At 55.5% G+C, this 17,938-nt stretch overlaps 7 protein-coding genes across 7 annotated transcripts; 3 read left to right on the top strand and 4 right to left on the bottom strand.

The window, feature by feature from the left end:
- Positions 1 to 441: 441 nt before the first annotated feature.
- ISF_05864 (sulfate permease 2) lies at positions 442 to 2,593 on the bottom strand (the record flags this gene model as incomplete). The annotated part of the gene is made up of 3 exons (XM_018849469.1): positions 442 to 1,832; positions 1,890 to 2,442; positions 2,483 to 2,593. 3 exons carry the CDS (start codon positions 2,591 to 2,593, stop codon positions 442 to 444), a joined length of 2,055 nt encoding a protein of 684 aa, XP_018703496.1.
- Positions 2,594 to 5,048: 2,455 nt separating this feature from the next.
- Positions 5,049 to 6,399, top strand: ISF_05863 (lipase/thioesterase; the record flags this gene model as incomplete). Its single annotated transcript, XM_018849468.1, has 4 exons — positions 5,049 to 5,329; positions 5,382 to 5,527; positions 5,612 to 6,195; positions 6,259 to 6,399. The coding sequence occupies 4 exons, from the start codon at positions 5,049 to 5,051 to the stop codon at positions 6,397 to 6,399; spliced, it is 1,152 nt and encodes a 383-aa protein (XP_018703495.1).
- Positions 6,400 to 6,600: 201 nt separating this feature from the next.
- Positions 6,601 to 7,278, bottom strand: ISF_05862 (Histidine triad-like motif-containing protein; the record flags this gene model as incomplete). The annotated part of the gene is made up of 1 exon (XM_018849467.1): positions 6,601 to 7,278. One exon carries the CDS (start codon positions 7,276 to 7,278, stop codon positions 6,601 to 6,603), a length of 678 nt encoding a protein of 225 aa, XP_018703494.1.
- A 1,847-nt stretch (positions 7,279 to 9,125) lies between these two features.
- On the top strand, positions 9,126 to 11,221 carry ISF_05861 (Glucose-methanol-choline oxidoreductase; the record flags this gene model as incomplete). The annotated part of the gene is made up of 3 exons (XM_018849466.1): positions 9,126 to 9,246; positions 9,361 to 10,668; positions 10,755 to 11,221. The coding sequence occupies 3 exons, from the start codon at positions 9,126 to 9,128 to the stop codon at positions 11,219 to 11,221; spliced, it is 1,896 nt and encodes a 631-aa protein (XP_018703493.1).
- A 428-nt stretch (positions 11,222 to 11,649) lies between these two features.
- ISF_05860 (hypothetical protein) lies at positions 11,650 to 12,066 on the bottom strand (the record flags this gene model as incomplete). Its single annotated transcript, XM_018849465.1, has 1 exon — positions 11,650 to 12,066. The coding sequence occupies one exon, from the start codon at positions 12,064 to 12,066 to the stop codon at positions 11,650 to 11,652; it is 417 nt and encodes a 138-aa protein (XP_018703492.1).
- Positions 12,067 to 13,119: 1,053 nt separating this feature from the next.
- ISF_05859 (alpha-1,2-mannosyltransferase (Alg9)) lies at positions 13,120 to 15,215 on the bottom strand (the record flags this gene model as incomplete). Its single annotated transcript, XM_018849464.1, has 4 exons — positions 13,120 to 14,235; positions 14,287 to 14,706; positions 14,763 to 15,087; positions 15,139 to 15,215. The coding sequence occupies 4 exons, from the start codon at positions 15,213 to 15,215 to the stop codon at positions 13,120 to 13,122; spliced, it is 1,938 nt and encodes a 645-aa protein (XP_018703491.1).
- A 734-nt stretch (positions 15,216 to 15,949) lies between these two features.
- ISF_05858 (H/ACA ribonucleoprotein complex, subunit Gar1/Naf1) lies at positions 15,950 to 17,716 on the top strand (the record flags this gene model as incomplete). The annotated part of the gene is made up of 1 exon (XM_018849463.1): positions 15,950 to 17,716. One exon carries the CDS (start codon positions 15,950 to 15,952, stop codon positions 17,714 to 17,716), a length of 1,767 nt encoding a protein of 588 aa, XP_018703490.1.
- Between the last annotated feature and the right edge of the window lie 222 nt (positions 17,717 to 17,938).

The raw sequence follows: 17,938 nt of genomic DNA, 5'->3' as shown, positions 1-17,938 counted from the left end.
CCGTCTTGGTATGCCGTTGACATGCCTGCTGCATAGACCCATTTCCATCGTCCGCTGCACGAGCTGTTCGGGACCTTCTTCAAGGCAGGGCTTGTCATGGACGCGCTCGAGGAACCCAGTTTCACCGAGGAGCATGCGAATTTAGAGCGCATCGAGTCGACCACCAACTTGACCCAACTACCTGCCCTCATGGCTTTCCGCTTACGCCGGGCTCACTAGACTAGCAATTGGCGCCCCAAACTATAGCAAGCTGTTTGCTGGACATAGAAGTTAAGTAGAGAAGCTTTTCGCTAGTTACGCTATGAATGACTCTATAGTTATGTGGTCTATTGATGCAGTCTCCCAATTGCTTAACATTGATCCCTTACGCCCTTTATGCAATATCATAACATCATGCGTTTTAAACTGCGACGCCATCTGTCTAAGCTGTCATGTTTCGCTTCAGATACTACCAGTTACGTCTTTATGGCGGGCATCGCGCACCGCCGCATCAACAGCGTCATGCAGATCGAGGTGGAAGAATGGTCGATCAACGGCTGAAATCGTAGCTGCTCCGCTACCATTCCCGTGGACCGTCGGAGGACGGGAGGAGGCTGCAGTAGACTGAGAATCCTCGCCGCTACTAGGCGCAAAAGATAGCCTGCTGTGTCGATCTGGTGCAGAGGTTGCTACATCGCTGACTGGAGCGATGGAATATATCGGCTTCCACTTTGCCACAGCTTCTGGGTTTTGACTTGTCGGATAGCCGAAGCCGGCGCTGGCCAATGCCTTTCGCGTCCATCGGTTCCGGACGTTGGCGAAGTGCCATTCCACTGTGTCCGGCGCGGCGTATCGATCCAGCACATTACGTAGATCAATCAGACCCTGGATAGAGGTAACATCGATGTTGTTGACGGCAGAAAAGTCCAGAACCAGAGCGCGCAAGTAGGGCAAGTTCTCAGAGAGAAGCTTATCACGGGGTCCGGCGTCGTTCCAAAGTCGGTCAGATTCATGCTCGAGTTGTTCTTTGGATGTTCGTTGGGTATTCTCCATCAAGTATGACTGCAAAATATCCATGTGCAGTGCCTGATTAATGTAATTGTAGCTGTCGTGTAGGCGATACACAAACACGCCAGGATAGGGGGTATCGAGTAATACAGCGGGATTTGACGAATCTTGGCGGTTAAAGGGCAAAAAGACGTCTTTGGTCGTGATGAGATCATTTGCAAGTCTCGATGATATATCCTCGCCCTCCCGTGGCGCTCGTCGGGATCGAGCGACGCCAACAAACCCGCCATTGGATCTTGCAATTCGGATCAGTAACAGTGCCAGGGATAGGCCAACCCCAAGATAGATTGAATGATCAAGAGACTGGAATATCGCCATAGCGACGCATGCTACCCAGATGAGCAGCTCCAGAGGTGAAAATTGCCAGTACTTGTATAGATTCTTAGGCGGAGTGATTAGGCTGCAGACAGCATGGATAATAAGCCCCGATAGAGCAGCTTTGGGAATGTAACGGAACACTCCAGTAAGCAAGTAAAGCGCCAGAATTAGCATCCCCGCGCTGAACAAGCCAGCAAGGGGCGTGCGGACACCAGCCTTTGACAGCACTGCGGATGCGCCAAAGGAGCCAGTGCAAACATAGCCTCCCACGAAAGGGCTCAGAAGATTCGCGCCTCCTAGGGCGGCAATTTCCTGCGACGGGTTGATGCTGTAGTTGAACAGTCTTCCCATGGCCTTTGCAATGGCAATGTGCTCGATTATGAGGATAATGGCCACAGCAGGAAGCTCCGGGAGAATGAGACGAAGAAGCTGCATATCGACACGTGGAACTCCGACCTTCTGGAATCCTATCAAATGGTTAGCAAACGGCTGATCAGTCCGGCCGGATTGTGCGCGGTGCATACCTCGCTCTATATTACCGACAATGCGAAATTTGGGCTCGAGTATCTCGCCTTGACCGTGCACCAGACGGCTGATGAGCGTAAAGAGTAGCATGGTAAATGATAGGCGAAGCGACGAAGCAAATGACCAAGCACGTTTGTGAGTTGGCTGTCTCGACTCCATATGGGAGCAGAAGCCTTTAATTGCAAAGAGCAGTGCAATGGAAGACAGTCCAATCGCTGAATCGAGCTTGGCCTTGGGGAGCGCCTTCAAAGTGTTGATGATGACGCGGTATGGCGGCTCTTGGTTGTTGATGCCAGTGATTCCCAGCGTCGTCGGGAGCTGGGTAGACATGATGGTTATGCTGGCGGCCGTAACGAAGGCATTTATGGGAATATAAGGAATGAACTCGATAATCCACCCCAGCCTGAGAAGGCCAAAAAAGAAGAGAACAATACCGCAGAGCAGACTGAGTGTATGTGCGATTTCCTCGTTTTTGTAACCGGGTCCGCCGCTGTCTTTGACGCGATTGATGACTTGGCCGACAAGCAACGACCCAACTGCGGTAGTCTTTTGCTGTTAATACACGTTGAAGGGACTCCTTGAGGTGGCTTACCCCGATGACGATATCTTTCGAGGTTCCGAATATCCAGTACAAGACAGCGCCAGTGAAGGACGTGTAGAGTCCAAATTCTGGTGTGAGGCCGGCGAGGACTGCGTAGGCCATGGCTTGCGGGACGACAACTAGACCGATAGTTATACCTAGGGAAATTTTTTAGCGATAGGCAATGGGAAGGTTTCTCGTTCTGCATTACGTACCAGCGACGAGGTCCCCAAGCAGCCACCGAAAATTGTAGCGCCGCATCCAAAAGAGACAGGGAAAGAGGCTGCTGAGATAGTGAGCTATACCTGTCTTGGTCGGTATTTGCTCTTTGAGCCACTCTGCTACTGTAGGCTCTTCTTCGACATAGGCATCGGCTGAGCCAAGGACCGTACGTGCATGGTCTGCTAGATTCTGTGGTTGATGTGCATAGCGAGCCTCTGTGTCGATGCCTAGTACCGATTTGGCGAATCGTGAACCCGCGGTTTTGGACATTTCCGAATAGATGACTGCGGAGGCATATAAGACGCGAAAAAGAGGCGATTGATCGAAAACTGAAGGCTATTGATGGCAGTTGTTATAAGATATGGTCGGTGTCTTGTCGTGCAGCGATGTCGTGATCGAGCGGCCTCCTCGCGGAGAAATGCAAATGCTGAAAGGGCGTCGCGAGCGCGGGATTGAAGAGAAGATGGAGTAATACCGAAAGAAAGCAGCTGCGGCCCAGAAAGAAAGCAAAATGGCAAGGAAAGATCCATGACGTTGAACTTATATAAAAGTTCTACAAACGGGCGCCGAGCCGGTATAAGCACTGGACGGAAGTCGGGGACGTCTTGGGGGCAAGAGCTTGCAAAACGACCACGGGTGCTTGCAGATGCCATAGTGTGGATTGTGCTACAAAACTCTTGGCAGAGAATATGGCCAGGGCTTTAAATTATTGTTTAAATTATTGTCTAAAATGTTTGCGCTTTCCTTCGGTGGAAGTCGAGACCAGGGGCCGATGTCTAACCAGCCAGCGGGTGTCGGTCGGCTCTACCGCCGACTTCCGCCAGGTGCCAAGATCAGAATGGGAGGATCGAGCTTCCCAGACATCATCGCCAAGCATCATCCAGCAAGTTATGCCTGCGACCTGCTTGCTTAGGAAAAGCTGTGTAATCTTGTTCAACCACATCGACTTGGAATATCCGCTCCTTCCATTCCCTCCCCACGCCCGTCGAGACTTGCCCGACTGAACCGATTTCGGTCTTCGATAGCGCGTTTGAAGCTGTCAACCGGCGTGACATGGGCACCCCTGTTCACGCTCCCGATTCCTTATTTAGCCCGGTGTGAAAATAGTCCCGAGAGGTTATGCCGTTGTGGAACAACCAGCAGAGTTACCAGTATGTAGTTCGAATGCGACGGCTCGGCCGTCCAATTGCAGCTGGATCTCGCTCCCATGCGAGGTTCTTCTTGTCGCACGAAACAGAGAGCAATCATCCCGAGTCAAACTAGCACTCAGCCGCCTGCAAGGCACTTCAGCGGCCCAGGCTGGAAAAAGGACCATCAAGCAAGTAACTTTTGGTGCACAAATCAGTGCCCCGAACGACTCGACATATGCGGATAGTAGAAGCACGACTGCAGCTTTACTTTTGTACCTGTGAAGTCCGCGCGTTCGACAGCCACACATCGCCAAATTATTTTTGTGGAAGCTCAAGTCGAACGAAATTCTGACAAGAGCTCAGATGCGTATTGTATCTAGCATTTTGGCATAGCTCTACCACGCAATATTGCATTGGAAAGTTACACAAGACAACTTGTCCGTGCAATGGTACTTTTGTCAGGCAGCTTGGCTACAGACGAGCATCACCAGGATTTCTCACATTTCCCACGGCGGTGCACCCTCCTTGGGTTAGGGTAGCAAGGTTGAACTTGAACTATAACGATACTTTGGTTGGTCTTATTCTCAAGTTCGAAACAACACACAATGCCGCAGAGCTTGAACTCCGTTAGCCAAACAGTCAGTAAGTGACTTTATTCTCAAGAGCGATTGCGGCTCCTCTTTCTTGTTCAAATGATAGAGGTAACTAAACGGAGCTACTGGATCATAGGCTTGCTTTGTTGTGGTGTGTTCTAGCTTCCGACTGAGAGCAGATGAATTGACAACTAAAGAACCCGGTTGGAGAACATGTGTGAGCTAACAAAGCACGTCAACTTGCACTTTCTACAGCCTTGCTTATCTGAAACGATCTCCAATCACCCCCCCCCCCCCGCTCTCCACCTCTGGCCCGAGGCAACCTGAAGATGTGCCGGCATGTCAACGCTATGAAGGTGATGGCCCGCCCCCGCCCCTGGGTTGACTCCAGCTGATCCCAACAAAACGCCGTTGAAGCGGACTTTGGTCCAAGGAAGGAGGCAGACGCAAAGAGAGTTTATTATTGGCCGCTAATGAGCTAATAAGCGTATTGGAGGCGGCTAGGCGCTGTATAAGTCGTGCCTCGGCCCGCTTTCAATTTACAACTCCATCCCTAACCGCAGGACGGTTCTTCTTAAACAGACAACCCGCCAGAATCATTGCTATCGCCCGGTAAAGTAAGAGCCTACAAACATGGCAACTGCAACTAGAACAACCGCACGATCGCGCTCTGCCAAGGCGGCAGCGGCAGCGACGACAACTACCCCGCCACCAGTCAAGATTGAGACTAAGAAACTGTCCTTTTTCGGTTATCTGGACATGATACCTGGCCTGGCCGTGATTGTCGCTACCGCGCTCACGTCTTTTGTTACCGGCCTGTTCAGAACTGAGCGTGACTCTAAGACGTACCACCTCCACATTGCCAACACCATTCTCCGCAAAGCTACGAATCGTCTCACCCCGCTGCAGCTACAGTAAGGATCCGGTGGCAGTGGCCAAGTTTAATTGCTAATGGGTCGACGGCAGGGTTGTCTCGCCCAACACGGACATCATCTACAAGCAGTATGCGCGGTCGAGAAAGTTTGAGCCGGAGACTGTGGCCCTGGCCCACGGGGCTCAAGGCCACTGGGTCGGCAACAAGAATGCCACGAATGTGCTGATTTGGTTCCATGGTAAGCTGTTCATCCACCGTTGAGGTCGGCCGCCCCGATGTAGCGAGGAAGGCATGTACGGCCGGCGCTAATGCAACACCGCAGGCGGCGGATTCTGCCTTCCCGCCAACATTGGCTACTTCAAGCTCTTTGAGCGCGTGCTCAAGGAGGTCAACGCCACGGGCGGCGATCTCTGCATCTTCGCCGTCACCTACACGCTGGCGCCTCACGGCACGTATCCCGTGCAGCTGACGCAGTCTGTCGAGGCGCTTCGCCATGTTCTCGAGCATACCAGCCGCTCCCCGGCAAATGTCCTCCTCGGCGGCGACTCCGCAGGCGGCAACCTCACGGTCGGCGTGCTCTCGCACCTGGCGCACCCGCACCCGAGCATCGCCCCGGTGCGCCTCTCGGGCCCACTCGCCGGCGCCGCCACCATCGCGCCGTGGGTCTCGCTCCAGCCGGACCTGTCCGACCAGGTCATCTACGACGGCGGCGACATCGTCACCACGTTTGTGGGCGAGAGGTGGTCGACCGAGTTCATGGGTGACGCAGAGCCGGACAACTACACGGATGCGTTTGACGCCCCGGAGAGCTGGTTCGAGACGTTTCCGGTGAAGAAGATGCTGATTCTCGGTGGCGAGAATGAGATCATGATGCCCCTGATTGAGTTATTTTATGAAAAGGTCAAGGTGAGGCTTAATATTACTCTTGCGGCGAGATGCTGGGCTTTCGACATGCTAATCCGTGGGTAGGCGGGCTTTCCCAACGTGGAACTGTTCAAGGGGAAGGGGGAATCTCACGTCGCTCCGGTGTACAACATTTATGTGGGCGATGACAGCGAGACTGAGCAGGGTAAGAAGCTGAAATCCTGGCTGATTGAGTTGTTGAAATGAGCTGCTGTGCGTTGTAGATGAGAATGACACGGTTTGCGAGATTTTCAGCTTCAGTTTCAGTGCGGATAAAGATGACTGTAAAACGTATTCATTCGCTCTATAGATAACATTCCCTTTAGTACTCTCTTGCCCGACTCAAATGAGCTCTCCCCCCAGGACAACCAGGCAGCAAATGTAATAGGTAGATGGCTACTACGGCTACTAGCGCTTCTTCAAATCGTTCATCACGGCGGCGTCCGACTTCCATAGGAGCGGATTCCAGTACTTGAGTATTTTCGGCAATAGGCGCGACTTGACGACGACGTGAAGATGGAGATGATGGATGGAAATGATGTCGGGCAAGTAGATGTCCCTAAAGAGGTGTCGTCGTCCTCGATGGTAGCCAGAATGGACGGATAAACGCAGTTCAAGCGATGCAATGGTCTCAAGCAGGTGCTCCTTGACCCGATCCATGGCTTCAACTAGGACGCGGCAAGTCGGGTTAGTGGCAGAGAATAGCGAGGAGTAAATCTTTGATGCGCAAGTCTTACGAAGCGGAATGTGCTCGCTGGTCAAGTTCTCAATGTCGCGGAGGTGCTCCTTGGGCATGATGAACCAGTGGTGCGTGCTCGAGTTGTTCAAGTTGTTGACTGCTCGGACATGGTCATCCTGGGGAGTCGGGTTAGCAAAGGCTTGCTTCTCGCATAGACAGGAGGGTTCGGGGTATTCATTTACCTCGTAAACGATGCTGCCCTCCTTGCTGAACGCCTCTTCCTTGCAGAATCTGCAGTTAGGCTGATGCTTGACGGTCCATCCCAGGTTGGCCAGATAATGGACGGGCTTGACCAGATAGAGGACGGCGATTGCCAGGAAATTGAACGCGTTCTTGATCCACTGCATCGTAGGTAGAAAAGTGGCCACAAGAGTGTCTGGATGCTGTCTGGATAAGTTTTTGGTTTCTAACCTGGCTTCGAGGCCTCTTTAACCCAGATGCTTTGGGCTGTACACGCCTCAAGTCAGCTGTGTAGCTGCATCATGGGTGACAGGTAAGGCGTGGCACATGCGGGTAGCGAAACGAGGGCATCTCAGGATGCTCGCACTGTGATGCGGCGCAGTTTTTGTATTTCTTTCGCCTCGTCTTGGGACAAAGATGGGCTTGTTCTAAAATACCACTGACAGCTGCTGTGCAAAGGTGCATAAAATTTGTATCATGTTCCACAGTGCAACAGCCTACTAAGGCATCGCGTTCAGAAAGTGGCTGCTGTGATGATACTTGAACGGGTAAAATATCTTGTGTCTTTCACGAAAAAGTCGACAGGAATGCGAGGGTTTGGAAGGGCGCAGAATTTATTAAGCCCAGGCTGGGGATTCGCTGAGACTGATTTTGGCAGCTGCGGCAAGGCGAGGATGAGTTGATCATAGTACTGAATCCTTGGTCATTGCCTGTATCCATACAACTGTTACGAATCCAGTGGCATGGAGGGCAATGAGCAAGGGCGATATTTCGACTTGCCGAGCTGCGTCATCTATCCGTACCATATGTGTATGTAGCACAACCGTGTGGCTGAGCTCGAGTGGTATTCAAGTTGAAAAATGTCACTCAAAGAAGGAGACGGCTGGTAAATCAATAACTCCATCTCTGCCAAGATCAGGCAAGACCTTGTACCCTCCTGACCCCCTTGGCTGGGCCGTCCACCCGCCTTATGGGTAGCACACACCATACCCATGCGGCTGAGCCCAAGCATTCAACAAGTTGAGGAAGTCCGAATTTTTCAAACAAGGGGAATCCTGACATACTGGTATCAATGGCTTCCCACCTTTGAAATTTAATCATGACCAGCCGCTCTCGCCAGAGCGGAAAAACGGACCAAAAGCCTGACGCCGGCCCGATCCGGCCCCTTTGGTACGTAAATGGGTTGATCGTTCGAGAAGGGTTCCGAAATGCTGGTAACTAACTAGCCAGTTAGACCCTGCTGATATTAGTGTACCAGTATCAACAAGACGAAAAATGAGACGGCACATTTCTTCGTGTTGTCGCTTTCCAAACTTTGCTTTGCACAGGCCTGACATGGGGCGGTAATACCCCCTTGCTTCAGCACATGTACCCATCATCGTTCGACATCTGTTATCCGAGGCTAACAAGACCCAATTTCCAGCCACAGCCCAACTAAACCCTGCTAAAACATGGGGGTTAAGCTGCGCTAGTGGTATGACTCTGTGAGCAGCTATGTATGTATGTAGGGGCGGTTCCCTAACCAGGGAACTTGGTGTATTGGAGAGTGTCAGCACATCAATTGTGTCTGTTGGAAGCTGGCTTGAGAGAAGTCTTGTGTTTGATAAGTGACGGAAACTCGAACATTTGAAATTTTTATGAATAGATGTGCTTCTATGCCGAGGAAGATCTTCGCCGCGTTGGTCTGTCTGGGTGGGTTGACCGAGTGATCGACAAAACATCTCAAGTCAGGGTGGAAGGCTAATAAATAGATGGAACAACTCAGCTACTAGCGCAGCACATCGTGGCGCCCAAACGGATATGCGGGGTAACTATTCAAGCTCCCAGGTTACTCGGAAGCTTTCCCCCAAGGGCACTTCTCTAGCTGGGATGGTTTGGCTGTCTGAGCCCAAGCGGCACGCACAGTGGTCAAGGTTCGTCGGAGCTCTCTTCCACCATTGACTCTGACCCTTTCACCTTTCAACCTCACTATTCGATTCTGTCAAGTGAAGTACGAGGAACATTGACCGCAATCATGACGCGCAAGCACAGCAATCCCATGACCAACCCGCTGCACTATGCGACCCCGCAGCTTCTGACCGGAGCACCGGCGACATACACGACTGCTCAGCGCAAGCTCCTTGGATATGACTATGGTATGTGCCGTTTTCACGTAGGACAAAGGCTATGCATCCATCCCATATAGGGATCCGTCGCAGTGACATCGCAGCGCACACCCCCCAGATCCCGATACTGACAGCCCGATTCAGTCATTGTCGGCGGCGGCTGCGCCGGCTGCGTGCTCGCCTCCAAGCTCTCCGAGGACAAGGACGTGACGGTGCTCCTCCTCGAGGCCGGCGGCCCGCACACGGGCATCCTCGAGTCGCGCGTGCCGCTGCTCTTCTCCAAGCTCTTCCACGGCGAGCACGACTGGGACTACACCACCGTCGAGCAGCCGGGCCTCGCCTACCGGCGCATGTACTGGCCGCGCGGCAAGCTGCTCGGCGGCTCGACCTCGATCAACGCCATGATGTACCACCACGGCTCGCCCTCCGACTACGACGAGTGGGCCTCGGACGCGCCGCGCCTCGGCTGCAAGGGCTGGTCCTACGCCGACCTCGCCCCCTACTTTCGCCGCATGGAGAACTTCACCGCCAACCCGGCCCGCCCCGCCATCGACCTGTCCCACCGCGGCACCGGCGGCGAGTGGCAGACGGGCTACTCGGCGCTGTCCCCCATGGTCGAGGGCGGCTTCCTGCCGGCCTGCGCGGACGCGGGCATCGCCGCCTCGCCGGACATCAACACCGCCGCCGGCACGCTCGGCGTCACCCGCTTCCAGACCTTTATTGACAGCCGCGGCGAGCGCTCCTCCATGGCCACGGCCTTCCTGACGCCCGAGGTGCTGCGCCGCCCGAACCTCTACGTCGGCTGCCGCGCGCACGTCACGCGCGTGCTGTACGACCGCATGGACGCTGGGAAGGAGCCGTGCGCGATTGGCGTCGAGTTTCAGACGAAGAAGGGGGGCGAGAGGTACGAGGTGCACGCGCGGCGCGAGGTGATCCTGTCCGGCGGCGCGGTCAACACGCCGCAGACGCTGCTGCTGAGCGGCGTCGGCCCCGCGGCGGAGCTCGCGCGGCTCGGCATCCCGGTGGTCAGGGACAGCCCGGCCGTCGGGCGCCACATGAAGGACCACCTGTGCCCGACGGGCGTCTCGCTCAAGACCAAGACGGCGCACACGTACGACTACCTCAACGACAACGTCAAGGCGATCCCCGCGCTGCTGCGCTGGCTGGTGACGGGCGGCGGCCCGCTGTCGAGCAACGTCGGCGAGGCGGCGGCGTTTATCCGCAGCGTGGACCACCCGTCCAAGGCGACGAGGCCCGAGAACCGCCCCAAGGACTACTCGTCGGGCGGCATCGGGCCGGATGTCGAGATCCTGGGCGCGCCGATTGCCTTTATCCACCACGGCGAGGAGCCGGCGCCGCCGGGCACGGGCATCTTTACCCTGGGGCCGTGCCTGCTGCGGCCGCAGAGCACGGGCACCATTACTCTGAAGACGAACGATCCGTTCGACCACCGTAAGTAGATGGAGAGGCGGGGTGGACCTGCATCTTCTTCTCTTCTGCGTCTCCTCCAAATTACACGTCGCTAACCTCGGACGCAGCCATCATCGACCCCAAGTACTTTAGCGACGAGGGCGACAACGACCGCAAGGTCATGCTCGCCGCCATGCGGCTGTCCATCAAGATCGCCAACAGCGCGCACTGGAAGGACTTTGTCGAGCCCATCCCGCGCAACGACGACCCCAACTACCTGTGGTGGCCGTCGTCGAGCAGCGACCCGGAGAGCATCACCGACGAGCAGCTGCTCACCTTTTTGAAGGAGAGGGCCTTCACGCTGTACCACCCGGTGGGCACGGCGCGCATGGGGCCGGACGACTCGGGCGACAGCGTGGTCGACCTCGAGTGCCGCGTGCACGGCGTCGGCCGGCTGCGCGTCGTCGACGCGAGCGTCTTCCCGGAGCAGATCAGCGGACACCCGACGGCGGCGATCGGCGCCATCGCGTACAAGATGAGCGACGTCATCAAGAAGACGTTTACGCCGGCCGGGCCGTCCCTGGCCAACTTGTGAGGAGGATGGATGTTGTTGAGCTGGTAGTTTAGTTGAGCTTTCTTATCCAGCACCACAGATTGATTGACCCATGTTCCCGAGACATGCATGGATGCTGTGTAAGCGGTGTGAGCATGCGTCAAACTTGCACTGCACTTGCGTAATAGAATTCGAGTTTTGAAATATGTGCGCTATGAAAATAAGTTGGGTGAGAGTGAATACACAGAAAACGCCAGCGTATGCATGTACGCTCAAATCCCGCCTTTTCTTAGTCGCGAAAAATCAGAGAAAAAAGTCATATCGTCGTGTAAATCATTTCAAAAAATCAAGACATGATGCGTCAGAAAAAGGCAAGAAGAAAAGAAGTGAAAAAGAAAAAAAAAGAAAAAAAAAGAAAGCAAAAAAAAAAAAGAAAGTAAAAAAAAAAAAAAGAAAGCTTGGCGAGGAGGCTATGTCCTCGCCGTCCATGCCCCATCACGAGCCACCTCGGCGAGGGTCGACTCGTCGCTCATTCTCCGACGGCCCTCGCCGGGTTCTGACGCAATCGTGCTCGCCCTCGTTAGCGACTCCAGGTCGGCCAGGTCAGAGTGATGCGCTGCCGTCATCTCCACGGGTCCCTGCTCGTCCGGTCCGGGAACCAGGCCGTTGCTGTTGTACGTCGTCGTCACTGCACGGCTACCGTTGTTGTCGAGCACGCGGCGCGGGCGTCGGGCCGGCGGCTGCGCGGAGCGGCGGCGGACGCTGGGCTTGTCGGCGGCGGCGCCGTGGGCGAGGGCGGCGAGCTCCCGCTTCTTGTCGCGGCGCTTCTTGCCGGCCTTGTAGAGGGACTTGCTGCACGCGATGACGACGATGATGATGGAGGCCATGGCGGGATTCCCAGAGATTCACAGGTTGAGTGCGAGTCTGCGGGGAACGGGAGCGGGAGAGAGAGGCCGACGCGGAGGAAAGGGAGATGGATGGATGGATGGGGGGAGGGGTTGATCTACTTGAAAAGAAGGGCGAGCTGCCAGCATTCCACAGGCAGAAGACAGGATTGCGAGGGCAAATCAAGGTATGGCCAGCGAGCAAGTGAAGCGAACGACGAGTTACAAAAAAGTTAACAGTGAGGTGAAGAGAAAGGGAGAGAGGCAGGGGGGAAGCGGCATAAAAACAACAAAGCAAGCATTGGACAGTGATAACGACATTGGCTATTGCTGCTACTACTCCGCAGGACCATGCAAGACGGCAACGTATAACCAGGACCAGCACTGGAGAAAGAGGGCTAACAACGAAGGACGTGATGAATACCCCGTTCTTGGGAAGTCGGAGAGCCACGAGCTGGCCAACTAGAACCAAACTAGTCGAGTCCGAGTTGTGACAGGCGGGACTAGAAGGAAGAAACGGCAACGACTGATTTGCTGGTTTGCAGGAAAATATCCCGCTCGCCCAACCGACCTGCAGTAGTCTGAGAGAGGGGAGAGAGAGGCTGTGTTGAGGTGCGGGGTGGCTTGCGGTGTGGTGGAATTTGGGGTCCTATTGCGGAAGGTATTATTATGGGATAGCCATCGTTTTCTTTTTGTTGTTTAGTAGGCACTTGTTATTGGCTATTTTTGCTGTTTCCTGCTCGGCTTTTTTTTTTAGTCAGTCTGGCAGTCTAGAGCCGAAGGAACACAAGGCTAGATGGCGTTGACAGAAGCAACGTCGCAAAAAGCCGCAATAACTGGAAACAAAGGAAGCAAATCCCATGCCACCTTTTCCGTACGCTGGCATTTCTTCCACCTGCCTGGTTGAATAGAATACAACAATCGCATTAGCTATTTCCCAACGCACGTCAAGTGTTAACCCAAATGTCCCCAACCTCCCCCCCTTATACATCATTAATACCTTGCTTCACCTGTCCCCATCTCCCCGCGTGGCCCCTCTGGCACGTCGTCCTGACGTCAGCCAAACATCATCTCGCCCGGATCTACCCACATGCCCTGTTCCGAGGGCTTCTTCTTTTGCAGGAGGCAGTGCCGTCCCCATTTCCGCTTCAGCGATGCCGGCACCACGCCGGGCACGTCCGGCACCCAAAATATGCGCGCCAGTAGCGGTGTGCTCTCCGCGTCCATGAAGCGCTCGCATCTCACTTCCTCCCACCGCGATGTGTCGGCGATAAAGTCAGGCTCGCGTGGAGGCGCCTTGACTCCCGTCCGTTCCGGGTATTGCGTGTCCACCAGGAACGAGCACATCCGCAGGTCCACGTACTTGCCCGGATCCTCCTCGTTGCGGTCGTTGAGCCCGTTGGTGGGGAGCCACGTCCCGCTCCAAAACCCGAAGCCCGTCTCCGCCTCGGAAAACTCGCCCGGCAACAGCCCTCGAAACTCGGACGGGATGAACTTGGCGTGCATGTCGCGCGGCAAAAAGTACGATGACGGGAACCGATACCACTCCTTACCGAAGCAAACATTATCACTGTCACCGCCCAGCGCCTCCCCCTCGCCTTCTGCGCCGTCACCCCAGAGCGGCGCGTACACCTTGAGCGGCGCCGAGTACGCCTCGTAAATGCCGTAGATGCGCGACAGGCTGGCATCCAGCGACAGGAACATGACAATGACGACACCAAAAAGCTTGAGTCGTGCAGGAATCATGCCGATCAGTGTTTTCTTGTCCGCGTTGCCTAGCCCAGCCAGAATAATGTGCAGCGACATGGCCGCGTTGAGTGCTAGGAAGGGGTACGCGGGATACATGAAGCGCTCCTCTTTGTGAGGTTGCATTGTGAAGATGCCGAGCCACATGTAAAACGGCGCAACAAATACAATGGTACGAAGCCCTGTCTGGAAGCCATGCCCAGAAGGCGAGATGACCTTTTGGATAAGGAAGAGCGGCAGCGCAAGCAGAGCCAGCACGAACCAAATGTTGTAGTTGAGCGCCAGATTTTTAAAGTAAAACGTCCAAGGCTCGGTGCCGTAGAGATCGGGGCCGCCGGTCGACGAGAAGATGTTGTACTTGACAATATTCCAGCTGACGACGGCCATTTTCTTGTAAAAGAAGAGATTGATTAAAAAGTCGACAAACTACAGCTGTTAGTTTTGTTTGCATGTGAATTCCTCGCGGCGGATACACACCAGAACAATCAGACCCGCGACAACGCCTCGGGCGACACGGATGATGCATTCGATCAAGGCGTCCTTGTCGCTGAAAAAGGCAAAGACGGCCTCCTCGAGCATGTACGGCGCACAGAGAGCCGCGGCAAACGGCCAGCCGAGGATACCGCCGGCGGCAAACCAAAAGATGCCGTGCGAGGTTCGCAGGCCACCGCGCCAGTTCATGAACGAGGCGGCGCCGAGCATAGCCATATACATGGCGAAGCTGGACGGCAGGTATGCGGCGGCGGCGTGAAAGTTGCCAGGGCTCGTGACGGTCGCGATCAGGAAGAAGAGGCCGATTCGAGCATTGAGTGTCGTGCTAGCGACCTGGTAGAGGAGAACTTGGCCGAGCGCGCAGACGAAGGCGAGGAAGTAGCGGACAAAGTAGAATTCGGCCACCTATGTAGGGATCGTCAGCTGGGTCCGGCATGGACGGGACAGCTTCTCCTTCGTACCTTGTTTGAGCGCGGCAGCAGTCGGCGAAAGCTACCGACAAGCGCGTGAAGCGCAACGTAGAGCCAGCTTCGAATGGCATAGTCTGGCGAGTACTCCCACGTCTGTAGGCCGTAGCCGTGCGAGAGGTAGTGCGTCGGCTCCCAGTAGTTGAAGGTCTCGTCGCAGTCTTGGATGGGCGCAAAGGCGGCGGCGATGAGGTTCGCGACGAGGAATATGTAAAATGCCTTAATGGGCTCAATGGCGTATGCGCTGAGACGTCTGTCGGTCATCGGGGGAAGAGGAGGGTTGACGCGCGTTAGCTGAAGCTCAATGCTGAGATTGCTGCTACTGCTGGTCTGGGACAACACTCCTTGCCTGACCTCGGCACACACTTACTTCTTCTTTGCGTGTCCTGCGCTTGGGTGTTCAAACTTGGGCTGGAGGCCCTCCTCCGCCTTGGGTTTCGACGCCATGGCTTGGTGATGGTCTCGAGGCGAGATGCTTGATGATTCAAGGGAAGGGATCTTGCCAGTTCGGGCGGTTCGGGTTACTGAAATAACGTTGACAACTTGTCGTCATTCCTAGTAGACCCCCACTAGTCGTTGAGGTACCCACTATAGCTGCAGTCTCGGGATGTCCGCCTCCTCAGATCGAGGCGGGTAAGACAAAAGAGAGGAAAATGATTTTGCGTTGCTCGTTGACATCAAGATTTGGTTGGTGGGATGAAAACGGCTGCTGATATTTGACGTCTTGCGTGCGCAACAGCTGGCATCGATATCAGGAGCGCCTGCTTCGTGCAGTACGGTGGGATGCTGCAAGGCTGCCGGCTGCATGACTTAGTAGTGATCGGAACACAGAAGAACATCTTTCCTCTTTTTTTTTTTTTAAAAAAAAAAAAGGCCATCATATCATACATAAGTGACAGAAACTCTATAGTCTCCTTTTTGCTCCTATTTCTTTTTTCAAAATAACGGTTGAAGCATTTGTCGATGGCAGCTGCAACTTGAACATCGCCCCCAACGGAGCTTCCGTCCCCACCGCTTCCGCTTTTCGCTGGACCCGCCGTGCAATATTTTTTTCTGCCACTGCCATCACTATCTTATCACCCAAAAAAGTTACTGGGCTCTTTGCGAACATTTCTTCCTGCTTTCAATACACCCTTACCGCACTTCTTTTCCGGCATTTCATACAGGAGATCCACACAATTATGTCGGGCTTCCAGATACCCGGTCTGGGCCAGGCCAAACCCAACGAGACACTACCGCCGCTGCCATCCGATCTGATTGCTGCCGCAGCCAGCGCCGCTGGACACGAAGACATTCCCCATGCGCCCGCGCAACAAACCACAGAAAACATAGCCATGTCGACTACGACTGCGGCACCTGTTGAAACCCAAGTCTTACCAGATGCCGATGCCATGGTCCTCGACGAGCAGCCGCCTGCCAGCCCACCCTCTTTGACCAGCGCCCTTGAAGCTGCCATCGGGGGTCTCGCTAGCGAACCCGTGCAACACCCGCCTGCGCAAGAGCAGCCGCAGGAGCAGACAGAATCGGTCCCTCTACAAAACGATACCGGCGATAACCCCGAATGGGAAATTGACTCCTCCCCTTACGAGTCGTCCTCTGAATCCAGCTCCGACTCGTCATCCGACGATGAATCAGACGACAACGAAGGCTACCAGCTGCTTGGCGTTGAGGAGACGGCGCGCATGCTCATGGAGGCTGAGGCCGGATCCGACGACGAAGCAGGCGGTGGCCCTAGCGGCGGTAAGTCAGGCAACACGGCGCACCTGCGCACCAAGAACGAGCTTGCCGAAGAGGAGGCCATCACACTCCCCGACGTTACCATCACCGAAGACATGCCTCTGGAAGAACTTGGCTCCATCGAGCACACAGTCGATGCCACGGCGCTCATTCTCGGTGCCATGCCCGGCGAGTATCAAGTACTTGACACCGGCTCCGTCCTATGCACCGCGTCCCGCCTCGTCGTTGGCACCGTTAGCGAGACCATTGGCAAGGTTACGCGCCCTATGTATACGGTGCGCTTCAACAACGCCGACGAGATGGCGACTCTCGGCGTCGCCGTCGGGACTAAGCTATTCTACACACCCGCCCACGCAACTTTCGTCTTTACCGCGCCGTTGCGCGCTGTCAAGGGCTCCGACGCGAGCAACCTGTACGACGAAGAGGCCGCTGACGACGAGGTCGAGTTCTCCGACGACGAGAAGGAGGCCGAGCACAAGCGCGCCCTCAAGCAAAAGAAGAAGGACAAGTGGAAGGCCAACAACCCCGAGAAAGCGGCGGCTGCGGCGGCTGCAACGGCGGCACGAGCAAGGGACCACCCGCTCCGCCAGCAGCACAACGTCGATGCCGGGCTCAACTACGACGACGGGGACGAGGACGGTCCGTATAAGCCCCTCGCGCGGCCTTCGTCGCTAGCTAGTGGGCCCGGCGCGTCGCAGTACGACCAGCCGTCATCCTCTCGCCACGGTGGCGGCCCCGGTGGGCGACGCGGGGGCGACTTCCGCGGCCGTGGGCGTAGTGGCGGTCGCGGCGGTCGGGGAGGATATGCCCGCGGCGGCGGCAACAGCAGAGAAGGCTACTCGCTACCACCTCAGGGCAACCAGTACCAGAACCAGTATGCGCAGCCGCCGCCGCCAGCGCCGCAGTCCTCATCCATGCCGCAGGTCCCGTTCGGGATGCAGTTCCCCGGCTGGCCGCCCGCGCCCGCGCCCGGTGCCGTGCCTCCTCCACCACCGGGCTGGCCTGGCTCTGCTGCTGCCGCTGTGCCGCCGACGCCGACGCCGCCGCCGCCGCCCCAATTCACCGGACAGAGCGGCGCCGCGGGCGGTCTTAACCTCGACCCGGCCATGATTGCGGCTATCATGGGCCAAATACAGGCGCAGGCCGCGAATAACGCCGGCGGTGCGTGGGGCGGCCAGCAGCAGCAGCAGCCGCCGCCGCCAGGCAGGTAGATGGACGGCGACAATCAACAGATGGAACATTGGAAATGGAGGCGTAACTGGCGTTTGATAGAACATGACATTGAACAATCATTTGGCATGGAAAACCAGGTGTTCGGGCGTTAGAAAGAATCATTTCAAACAGCGGTTGACAAGCGTACGCTCGGGTGAATACAACGGCATTACGAGTTTAGGTATAACAAATGCGTTTATTTATTCATATAATGCATGCTT

This window comes from Cordyceps fumosorosea (genome assembly GCF_001636725.1).
Source record: "Cordyceps fumosorosea ARSEF 2679 chromosome Unknown scaffold_14, whole genome shotgun sequence".
Taxonomy (NCBI): Eukaryota; Fungi; Ascomycota; class Sordariomycetes; order Hypocreales; family Cordycipitaceae; genus Cordyceps; species Cordyceps fumosorosea.
Note: the sequence above shows the minus strand (reverse complement) of the source record. Positions and strands in the feature narration are given on the sequence as shown.